General features: G+C 45.1%; 1 protein-coding gene across 4 annotated transcripts in view; it reads left to right on the top strand.

Moving 5' to 3' along the window:
- The window catches only part of AKAP13 (A-kinase anchoring protein 13), a 1,053,268-nt gene that overhangs the window by 209,504 nt on the left and 831,189 nt on the right, over nt 1–12,575 (top strand). For all 4 annotated transcript variants that reach the window (XM_069222739.1, XM_069222736.1, XM_069222738.1 and 1 more), the window contains exon 4: nt 11,258–11,405. In XM_069222739.1, the coding sequence (XP_069078840.1) occupies nt 11,258–11,405 (148 nt within the window). The remainder of the gene's footprint in view (nt 1–11,257; nt 11,406–12,575) is intronic.

Here is a 12,575-nt window from a genome sequence, read left to right as displayed (position 1 = left end):
GAGGCCCACCTACACCGCCACCTGGTTGATATCATGTTGCAGGGTTGTTTTGGTGTCTTCAATGGCACCTAGTATTTTATCAAGTGTAGCTTGCACTGTTGGGAGGTTGGGATCCCCGCTGTGCTCTCCGCCACGCTCGGTTGGGGCTCTGCAACTCGTCATATTGCCTTTATTCCAGGCTCTGGATGGCATTTGCAAGACGCTGCTCTGTGGTTTTAAGTACCCATTCAGAGCGGATCCCCTCTGCTATAGCTCTCGAATCTTGACGTTAGTGGCACACTCCTATAGGGCCTGCTGATGTCTCAGCCACTGTTCTCTTGACCGAAGGGTTCTCCCTCCACTGACACCGACGAACCCGGTACACTCTCTGCCCACTCAGTGTGTGATTGCAGTTTGTTTTTGGGGGTCCGCCGCCAGCTCCCCGTCCGCTCCGCATGTGCGGCGTTGCTGCAGTGTGGCATAAGTCCTCGTGGTGGGATCAGCTCCCCGGAGCGTCCATCAGGCCCCCAGCATAGGCTCACCTGTCTCTCCCCTGCACCACACTTGGCCGTTGCCCAGCCAGCTCAGGCCGCCTCCGCCATACTGCTCCAGTATGTCCACTCTCTTGGGGAGGCAGGTATCGCCCGGCAGCGGATCCCCTCACTCCAGGGGGGCGCCCCTCGATTCCCCCAAGGGATCCCCACCATCCCCGGCGCTCTTCAGTAGGCGCCAGGGACTCTCTCCGTCAGCCCCGGGGGCACCCGCAGTCCAAATCGGTTCCCGCTCCTCGGCCACCGCTCACCTACTTGGTGCGCCCGGAGCTCCCACCGCCGCCTCCACAGCCCCCGAGGTCAGCGGGGCAGCTCCAACAACGCTGAGGCCAGGGGCAGTTCCCGAGCGGCCCCTCCGCATGGCCCAGTTCACGGCGACGGCCTCGGGGCTCCAAAGTCGAGCCCAGTGCGCGCCAAGGCCGCTCCCCAATCACCGCACCAAATGGATCAGGGGAGACAGATTAGGGCTCCGCTGCTCCCCGCCGGGTCACACTCTCCCGGTCTGAGCGGATTATCCCGCTAGGTCCCTGGGAGGGCCGTTCAGCAGGGTCAAATAGCAGGCCCTGTCGGAGACGCGCGCCTACGCATCCGACATCTTGCCTGGTTCGGCCATGCCCCATTGAGGTCCAGCAGTAATGTTAATGCATCCAGACCATAATCTCACAGGAGCACCTCCCTAAGTGGTCCTCCGGCCTTGGGTCTGCAAACTGTGGGTGTCAGAGGAGACACACAGAGCTGCGCCACATTGGCCTCCCCTCATTCAGTGCGGCCGCACAGCAGTTTACTATAGCAGCAGTTCACTACAGCAGTAGTCCAGCTCCCCGGCCACCAAGGCAGTCAAGTGCACTATGAAGGTGGGGAGTGCCCCTTGCCGCACCCTGGGCCTCCAGGTCCCATCGGGGTGCCGCCTCTCCTCACCCTGTCCTAGGGGCCTGTATCTCCTCTCTGGGCCCACAGCGTCTCGCCGCTCTATGTGGCCATCTCGATCTGCGCCATCTTGTTTCTTAGCTGACAGCTTCTCTAAGGATCGCTCTTGGGGCCGGGAAGCCCTCTCTCGGCTCACCTCCCCCTCAACGAGGAATCAGCTGACTCGAGGTGCATTGGACAGTAGGATTCTGACTTCCACCGGGGCCGGAATCACAGAGCCTCAGTAGCTCATGCCTGGCTCCATGCTCAGGTGCAAACCACCTCACATTTCTGTTGTTTAATATAAGAACAGCTCTTTGAAATTACATCATTTGGGTGCACTCCGGAATCAACAAAGTGAAAAGCTCTGTATTAACATATTTTGTGATCAAATTCGTCATCCGTTGCAAACAGACCTATTAAATTGATCAGTTAGCTTTCAGTGGCACATTTGTAAATCATTTATTATGGAAATTTAAAGTGTATTTAGACATGAGGGTATTTTTGCTTAGTAAGCACCTACACTTTAAGTAATGTCAAGGGTGCCTGATTTATCTACTGTTAATAGCATATTTGTACAAAAATGTAAAAACCCTGTGAGATTGAAAATTAGATTGATGAATTCTGAAAAAGGCGTAGTGCAGATCAGAACTGCAGCAAGAGTATTATCTTCTCAACTCTTAAGCAAATGTTATAGCATTGATGAGTCCTACTGCGGATTGAAGTGTATAATAGCTGTTACTCAAAAGTGAAAATTCAGCAGGATACTTCTGACCGCTTTCTTCTCTTCAGGATACTCGCCAAGCACCAGACTGGATCTGGAAACTTTTTCCAGCAATGCTGCTGCACACCACTAGGTTATGCTGTGGAGCTCCACACCTCTCTGGAAATGTTGGAGTGGAGCCGCAAATAGGTGTTGACATCAGTTCCTTTCTTTATCTGTGCCCTCCTATGCGGATCCAGAGTGATGTTCCCAAAATATTTGGCCTGTCTATGACTCCTAAAACAAATTGTAGTGTGCTAGGGAATGATGTCTCTTACTAAAATTAAATGTTTCAAACCATGCTGTTTCTGTAGAAAACAGACGTTGCACAAAGTGTGTCCTTGATGATTGGGATGTGAACACAATTCTGAGTTAAGTGTGGTCTCCTGTATTTGTAGGTGTTGTGGTAGTCAGGGTGTGCAAGTGAGTGAGTTTTCTGAATAATCTGAATTTGGAGGGGCAACTGCAATTCTGTGGTTGGCTTTTAAGGCACATAGTGGTATTAGCATGAACACCCAAGCTCCTTCCTGTTTGGGTTGGTTTTGGGGTTTGACCAAGAACCTTGAGGTATAAATGCCATGTGCATAGGTTGGATCTCAGTCTTGATCAGGATAGGTGTTTTTTCCTTCATTTACATCCATACATTTATTGTCTGCATAAAGTTTCCTGGTCTTGTTTAATTGCCTGTTGACAATTAGAATAAATGAACCACTAATGGTCTTTTTTGGCATATTTATGCCACAAAACGGCAAACTCTGCCTACATTACCAGTAAATAATTACTGGAAAGAAAGTTGGATCAGCAATATGATGACCAGGTAAAGATTGACACTAGTTTAAGGCCAAGAAATTTTGTTTATACCGAGTGGTCCACTGGAGCAGCATCCAGCTAGTCCAGAAACTCTAGGGTTCTTTTCTTTTCTTTAGTTAGTGTGCTCAATGTTACTGTTGAGGATTGTGAAATTATCAAGCTTTCTTTGATATGGCAATGATGTGGCTCTGGTATTACAGCCTGCTGTAGGACTTTGGCCAGTTATTGGATACTCTAAAACATACAAAAACTGATTAGCTTGTTTGTGTTTCAGGAGTTTATTCAGCAAGGGGAGAATGCATTTGAACCCAACTACTTGACTCAGTGAGAAGAAAATTATTTTCAGATGAACGTTTTGCAGCGTGGATCTTTTCTGGATTCACATGCTGTGCATTATTCTGCCTACTTCCTCCAGGTGTTCCCAGCCTTCTTCAGATTCTTTTTTTCCACTGCTGGGTCTGGATGTTAGCAGAGAGGTCTCCAATACGAGGAAACAGTTTGGAACGAGTAGGAAGTTTCTTCGAAGCAAAGGTCGTAGAACCGGGACAGATCGTTGTGAGGAAGTGGACGAAAAAGGAAAACGAGCGGAAGATATGCTTTGTGCACTCGATGGAGTGGTGGGAATGCTCGTTCAGGGTGCCCCCTGTTTGGAGTAATGGAGAAGATGCCATTCCAGTATTGCAAACATTGTCACCACAAGCACGCCCAAAAGGACAAACATCTCATGTGTAACCTCTACCTGCCACTGGAACACTGCAGCGAAGATTGCATTCCCTGCGCGGTGTTCGCGCCGAGGTCTTGAAGGTAAGAGTGAGACAGAGAATGCCCCACCACGCATTAGAGGGCCAGAAGTCCACACCTTCTCTCAGAGACTTGGGGCTGTTGAGTGACGATGACGAGAACGCTGGGGAGGGAGCCGAATGCAAAACATCAGAGGGTGATCGGGAGATCATCGACATAGAGGAACAAACATCTAAGAAGAGCTGAAAGGCAGAGGTAAGAGCCACTGGGCACTCTGCTAAGACTTCCGAGTCGAAAACATCAGACACAAGGACACACAAGGGAGCTTTGGGGCCGAAAAATTTCACTGCGTGAAAACATCATCCTTGAAAACAAGTCTCATGGAGCCCTGGAGGGAAACTCCGCTGGGGTCAGAATAAAAAAAAAAAAAACACATAACGGCGAAAGACGGAAGAAAAAAAAGACACTTCAGCATCGAAAGCGCAACAGTCGCGAGCCGGACACTGAAGTTTAACGACAGAGACAACGTCGAAAAAGGGTTCGACGTCAAAGACTCCATTCCCTGACGAATGGGTCATTGACACTGAAAAGCAAAGGAAGAGACTCGAGGCCGAAATGTCCATGTTACTACAGTGGAAAAAGGAATTCAACAACAGTACTGAAGAATTTAGAATTCCTCAAAAATCTTTGACACTGAAACACACATCTGAGATGTAAGTAGAAGAAATACAGCCTCCACTTACACCAGAGCCTCGGGAAGAAGAACAAGAGTTTTTCTATGAGGAGGATTAAGAACAGACTGGAATGTATCAGGCCTCAGAGGGAGGTGAATGCTTTGAACAGTGAGAAGACTTAGGGACAGACTCGCCTGAACAGAGGGTAGAATCGTACCCATCAAAGCCCTCACCCCCTGGTACAATTCGGTCATCAAAAATGCAGCAGACCGCTTTAATGTACAGCTCAAGAAGTATAAACCACAATCCTGCTTCCTACTAGAAGCATTGCTTCCAACTTGGGCAGGAAGCCAGTTTCATCCCATGCTCCCAAGCATCCTGGGCTAGGGGAGAGGAGCCTTCAAGGAGCCACTCATTTGTAGAGCAGTGAGGCCAAGAGCTAAAGGACCTTGCATACATACCTGGCAGGCTCCATAATCACAGTGATAGCCAGGAAGAGGGCCATCATCCCCATAACCTCAGGGCTTCCTCCAGAAACGGAGAGCAAGAGGATGGAACTCATGGGACGAAGATTTTAGCTCAAATGCACTCCTCAATAGGCATGCTCATCAGCATTGGGAAGAGATGGGACAGCTGTTAAAACACCTCCCTAAACAGTATAGGAAAAAGGCAGCACATCTTACCGAACGTGGGGAAAACTTTGCAAATACATGTTTAAAATCGGCTTCAGATGCAGCAGACACGTCAAGTCCACAGATGGTAATGAGAATGATAATGAGAATCACGCAAAGACGTCACCCATGGCTGAGAATCTTGGGATTTAAGCCAGAGGTGCAGTTGAATATTATAAACACCCCTTTTAACATGCAGCAGCTGTTCGTAAATGCGGTGGATGAAAGTCTCAGCCAACTAAAGGAGGACAACGAAACAGGCAAGTCCACGGGCGCACCGCAGTTTCAAGGAAGGTCACAAAGTGGAACGTTTGCTAGAAGTCGAATTCCCTCAAGGGGTAGCTTCCAGGCAGGAAGCTCACATCAATCAGCACAAAAACCGCCTCAACTCAACAAAGCTGGCATTATCAGCAACTGGGGTGAGGTTCATTTCGAGGAGGATCCAGAGGAAGAGGACAAACATCCAGAGGAGGTGCAGCTTCCACAAATAAGTAATTGCTCAGAGAAGGCCAAACTTTCAAAAACAACAAGGAAAGAAAAGAACATTCAATTACTGCACAACAGTCAGTGGAAGAAAACTTCAGACAAATGGATTTTAAACACAATCTAATTCGGATATTGCATAGAACTAAGGAAATTCCCTCCAGGAAGGGGCCAACCTACTTATTGTCACGCAGAGAGTACAGAAGGAAATGGTGTGGTGGAACAGAGAAAACATAACAATGGGAAGACCTTTTCTACAACCAACGCCATCTGTGACAATAGCCACGGATGCCTTTCATATGGGATGGCATGGGGTCCCTCAGAGTAAGGGGGATATGGAGGGATCAGGATGTGGTATAAAATATCTCCCTCCTAGAACTGAAAATGCTTTTCCTAGCCCTCAAAGTATTCTAGAACCAGGGAAAGGCAATGTTGATCCAAACAGACAATACAAAAACAGTGTTTTAGATCCACAGCTGGGAGGGACTCAATCCCCACCCCTATCCAGGTTAGCTCAACAGCTCTGGAAATGGGCAATACAGAGGAACATGGACACTAAGTAATGCACATACCGGGAAAGGACAGAGCTGAGGCACACAGACTGAGGAGACAAGCCTCATGCTCCACAAATAGGAGCTCAAAGAATTGGTAATAGAAAGAATCTTTCAAAAGTGGGGCACACAAACAGCGGATCTATTCCACAGACCGCAAAATGCTAGAACTTTGCCTACACGCCGTCGGTTGCTGGGGAATGCCCTTTCGATAAACTGGTCAGGGACATTTACATACGCCTTTCCCAGAATCTGGTTGTTGCACAGAGTAATCAACAAATGCAAGAGGAGTCACTTGACATTAATCCTGATTGCACCGCAGTGGGCAAGACAAACCTGGTACTCAGAGATAAAGCAATTGGCACAAGGGATAGGCCAAAGGCTACCAAGACAACATGATCTGTTGTCAATGTAAGAAGGAAGGATGTTTCACCCAAAACCAGAATCCTTGAACCTAATGGCATGGCTCCTGAAGAGTTAGAATTTGGTCATTTAAAATTACCAAAAAAGGCAATGGCAGTATTGAGGTAGGCAAGAAAACCGATAACAAGAAAATGTTATACAGCAAAATGGAAAAGATATTCACTATGCTGTGTAACAAGGGGGCTACAGAAGAAAAGTTCAAAAGAAAAGACAGTTCCAAGGTATCGGACATATCTCTTACAAGAGGGTCTTACATGCACCCTTGAAGGTTCATCTAGCAGCAACAGTGGCTTACACAAGGGAATATATGGGAATAAGTTATTCACAGCACGAGTAGTAAAGAGATTCCTAGAAGGAGCAAAAAGAATCACTCCACCAAAGAGGATGCCAACGCACACATGGAACCTAAATGTGGTATTAACTCAACCCATGAGAAAAGCATTTGAACCATTACACAAGGCTACTGTTGCAATGAAAGATAGATCCTCAATAGGCAGGTAATGTAGGTTTTATGATAAATTTAGCTGGAAGAATAATTTCTTAGTTACAGGTATTAAGTAAGATGGTAAATGCCTATGTAAGTGTCCCACTAGGAGCAGCATTCTTGTTGCTCAGCCCACTCTCTCCAACTGACTTTCTTCCCAAGCAGGCACTCATCAACATTCTATTACATCACACTCACACTGGCTGAGCATTAGGGAAGGGGTAATTAAGGAGAGGAAGTATAGCAACAATTCAAGTCACAACAGCTACTTTGCAGCTGCTAACTATAAAAATGTCCTTAGTAGCCATTACATCGCTACACATAGTGAGTTACAAGCACTCAGTATACGGGAACCGTACTTTCAGATTCACCAGGACAGAATTGTCATGAGAACAGATCCACAGTTCCTCCCAAAGGTAATGTCACAATTTCTTATCAATCAAAGTATACAAATACCAAGTTTCTTTTAAAACCCGAAGACACATGCAGACAAAACTTTACATACATTGGATGCAAGACGGTCAATTATGTACTACATTAAAAAGGCAAAGGGCCTCATTAGGAACCTGGTGTTCTAATGACTGCCAGGTTTGCGATGGCGGTCAGACCGTCGCCAATGCGGCGGTCCAAGCACCATACTATGACTGCGGTGGTAGCGCCGCAGTCAGACCACCAGATTTCGACTTCATGATGCTCGTGGTCATAATTCGCCAGGGCAACGCTGTGAAAAGGCTGGCAGAGACGGGGTGCATGATACCCCAGAAGGCGGCCCCTGCATTGCCCATGCACTTGGCATTGGCAGTGCAGAGGCCCTGCTGGCCAGCACCATCACAGTGTTCACCGTCTGCTTTGCAGACAGTGAACATTACGATGGGTGCTGGTGCACCCTACGCACCACAGCATTGCCTTCGGCTCTATTACGAGCCAGAGACTGCTGTAGGCCATTTCCCACTGGGCCAGCAGGCTGAAACTGAGGTTCCACCCGCTGACCCAGCGGGAAAATCATAATGGGCCAGGCGGGGAAGCTACCACACTGGCAGCCACCTACCCATGGGAACTTCAGCGAACGGAAAAGCCATAGTCCTAATGAGGCCCAAAATCTTTGCAAAATTCTCAACAACTATTTGTGTAGTTTGGCAAAGGCTATCTGGGCAAATCAGTAACTAAGAACACTTTAGCAAGAAGGATTGCACAAACAATTATATTATGCCATACAAATGCAGGAGAAAGCTTGCAAAAGGTACCATGAGCGCAAACTACATGGGAAAAAGGGGCAACCATTGCCATTTTAACAAATACTCCGCTACAGGAAATGCAACATGGTCATCCTTACATAGGTTCACAAGACATTATTTTATTGATATACAAATGAACAAAGAAGCACAAGTAGGTCAAAAAGTGCTACAACATCTGTTTACAAATCAATACCCATCTTCAACTAAGTCACCACAGGAATAAAGCTGCTTTAAAATCAATGCACAGCATGTGAATCCAGAAACGATTCACACTGCAAAATGTAGTTCATTACCTGTAGGTGTAGTTTTGCAGCTTGAAGACATTTTTAGATTCACAAGTGACCCACCCACCTCCACCAAGAAGATGGGAGTAAGAGGGAAAAAAAAAAGAATCTGAAGATGACGACCAAGGGTGGGAGCATCCGGAAGAAATAGGACAACGTCACAAGGGGACACCAATGGTGGTTCTGTCAACGCCCACCAACGAACAAAATAGCAAAAGAGAAGAAGGACTAAAAATCAATGGAAGATTCTGGACCCTTACACTAGCCGGCACAGTAACACACAGCACGTGAATCTAGAAAATTCTTCAAGCTGCAAACTACACCTACAGGTAAGAAACTTTACGTTTTCTGCTAGTGTTGAGCCACAAGGCAGTGAGAGGTCCACTGTTTAACAATGTATGTTGCACAGATATTGAGGCCAGACCCAGACTTGTTCTTCCATAGACGATTCAGTATCTTCACTAAGTGTGAGCAGTTAGTGAACACTACTACCATGGTGGGTTAATGAAGATGATAGAAAGATTACACATATCGACCAGCATTTTGGAAGTTGTGTTCTTTGGGTAGGTAAGATGGTGTAGGGTGACATTTCTATTGTTGACTTAATTTGAAAGAATGAATAGTCTGTACCCCCTTGGGGACTTTGCAGTGGGTGCTTTCCCATGGCAAAATATCTAATTAAGAGTCAGTGTGAACCCCAGTGGTTTGTATGATGGATTAGATCTAGAGAATTTAGAATGTTTCTAGATAATGTGATCAGACAATCTGATCTTCAAAAATATTTGCTATCAATTAATGATCAAATGGCTTATATAACACACCCTCTGTTCGTAACATGACTTGATAAGCTAATAGCTTGCTAAGGTAATTATATAGTGGGAGTTGGAGAAATACTTAGACCCTGACTTGGTAACAAAAGGAATGTTAGGTCAGTGGTCTGTAAGGAAGCCCTAATTTTCAGCATGATGCTAAATGTCTGACTTCAGAAGGTGTTGCTGAAAGTTTGGTCATGACTATTTTCTATATATGTAATTGGATAAGCGACATGAAATTCTCATTGTCAGTTTGAAGGTCTGAACTTACTTTTCAGTACTGTTGATGTCAGATACTGGAGTTAAATTACCATGAAGTCATGCCATGCGAAAGTGCATGACACAGAGCAATGCATACAAGCTTTAATGTGATAGAAATTAATTGAAATGCTTTATACTTTTTGAGAAACGAAAGCGGTACACATCAAATTGCCTACCCAAACGATTTGAACAAACCAGAACTTGTGTGGCTGTATCCAGTCTCTCTTTCAACATGCTCTAAAAGACACAGTCTAGGCCCTTTTTAAGAAAAAAATATCGTGGGGATGAAAATCACCAACTACCTCTCCACAAACAGTGCTTGGTATAGCCAGTCTACGAACCATGAAGCATTGGAGTATTTTATTAATGCCCCTTCAGAACTACTTGGAACCCATTGTGCAATAAAATGCATCACTTGCCCCTGCTGTTTTCCAATTTGTTTTCTAGGGGAGAGCCTGCACACTGCTTGAAAAGGACTTTATGGAACTGGAGCATCATATTTATGGTCTACCTGTGTGACCCTTTTGCTGCTAGTCTTTTTCCCTCGCCCTTTTCCCTCTTGAATGTTAAGTAAGCCCTTTCCTGACTATTTGGGGGAGTTTGTTTTCCACATAAGCTTTCCATGTCAAATTTGCGTCCTTTTTTACCTTCATCCTGGGGACTCTAAATGTACCCAGGGTTTGTAAATCCTCCTGGAGGGGACTGAGAAAATAGCCAAAATATAGCCATATTTTGTTTTTTTTGGGTGGGGGGAATGGGAAAAAGGTGCTAAGCAGTTTTTTCCCTTAAAAATGGCATCATCTTCCCAGTTTCAGGAACATGAAGAGCTGGATGAAATTTATTTTTACCATGGTTTTGGCATTCTCAAAGAGGTACCCTTTTTATATTAAATTCCACTTTCAGCCGCCTACGTCCAGTTTGCGGTGAAAACCACTGTGAAAGCCCATGAGTGTTCTAGGAAAGTTATAGATTTCTGACAGGTAGACAAGATTTGTCTTTGGCACCAAAGAGGTTACAAATTCCCTATCGTCCCTTCTCAGATATGTGTTCTTTTAGAGGTTTGAAATCAAATGTAGCTACAGGTGATGCACTAAATGAAAATTATACTCATTTGTTGTATTTGTTTCCTTCATGCAATATAATGTGGATATATCACCAGTTAATGGTGATTGTCTATAACATTGTTAGCCAAATTCTGTCCCTGTGCTACAGACAACAGAATTTAATCCAACCCTTATTTACCTCTCCTCCTGTGGTACTTCATTAATGTACTAACACAAATAATGGAATACCCGCATGCCAAACCCTAAATTGAGCCCATAATTTTGAAAGCCTGGACTATTGCATTTCTTAGAAATAATAAGTATTTATGCCCAGTTTCATGAAATAAGTAATTTAGGGCCAGATGTACGAAGACTTTTTGCCCATTCTGTGTCTATGGGAATTTATTTTCGTACATATGGCCCCATATTCCCTGTTTGCCCAAGCAGTGAAAGGTTACTAAAATTGTAATTCACAAATCAACACACTGCCTGAGGCAAATTATGTTACTTACCTAGTGTTACAAATGGTTTTCTGTTATTATATCTATAAGTGGATTTAACGTGTGCAATATTTTTTACATTTTAGGGTGACAGTGTTCTCACAGTGCTTTTAAGTGAGGAGGATGAACTTGAAGATGATGTGGTATTCTTCCTACTGTTTGCAGGGTCTAATTTAAACCATTTGGCAAGTACCAAGAAGGTTGATACTTTGACATTAAAGACTATAGCACCTGGTAAGTGTAAACAATTTAGATTTAAGTTTGAATTAATTCACTCTCAATATCCATAACCTTTAGGTTTTCTCAAACATTTTATAGAATTAAATAATGTTTTACATACTCACCTCAAGAAACAATAACAACTCTTGTCAGGCTATAACCTCACAGTCATGTAATAAACCTGAATTCATAATCCCCTCCTGTCCCTACTCCCAGTAGATATTTCACAGAGCAGATAGATTTAACTTAGAAGCAATGTGTAAAATATGCATGCAATATTAAAGCAGTAATGAAGTTGAAATGCAAAACAATAAAAGTCAGGCAGAGGTCAAGCCGCAGGGTCCAGTTGCCACTGGTCAGCTGGGCAGTTGTAGGCACAGACCTCTTGTAGCTTGTTGTGTCCAGGTACATTTAACAGAAGGTCAACCTTATGAACCCTGGCATCCACTACTTGTTCTGGGTACAAGGGAGAGCAAGTCCAGGCCTTTGAATGCTCTTCTGAGGTGACAGACAACAGATTCAATCCTCATCTGATATTTCTCATGTCCAAGAGTGTTCTGAAGTGGGTGTCTGGAGATGCCACTTTAATGCCAGGCACGATCTAGTGGATGAGAATGATTCCTGGGCCCTAACCAATAGGGTAAAGTTTCGCTGGGCCAACCCTACCCCCTTTGGGCATTATCAAGAAGGCAAAAGTCTTCAGCCACACTAAACTTGGGGTGTGGGTGTGGGTGTGGGTTTGGGTTTGGGTGTGGGTGTGTGTGTGTGTGTGTGTATATATATATTATGGTAATCCTAATGTCCTAGCAAACACAACAAGATGATGGACGGAGTGCTGACATATGCAAATCAGTCATGGGAGAACAGTTCTGCCCGAACTGCCAGGCCATGTCCTCCCTGGACCGAAAAAAAAGCATCCAGGGACTAGTTTCGAGGTATTACCCCTCCTCGGCCAAGCTAGCTTGAATCCATGATGACCGAGCGTTGGAGTTCAAACTGGACTGTTACCGTGAGGAGCAGGGTAAAGACTGGAGTGGCATAGTGAGCAAAAGAACAATGGGTTTAACCCAGATCTCTTTACTCTGGGTGTGTCTCTGAAAAGTTTAAGCACTCCGTGTATCATCTTGTTGTGTTTGCTAATCCTAGTATCCTCCCACAACTAACACTAAAATCCAGTTTGAAGCA

This window comes from Pleurodeles waltl, chromosome 3_1 (assembly GCF_031143425.1).
Source record: "Pleurodeles waltl isolate 20211129_DDA chromosome 3_1, aPleWal1.hap1.20221129, whole genome shotgun sequence".
Classification (NCBI taxonomy): domain Eukaryota; kingdom Metazoa; phylum Chordata; class Amphibia; order Caudata; family Salamandridae; genus Pleurodeles; species Pleurodeles waltl.
Note: the sequence above shows the minus strand (reverse complement) of the source record. Positions and strands in the feature narration are given on the sequence as shown.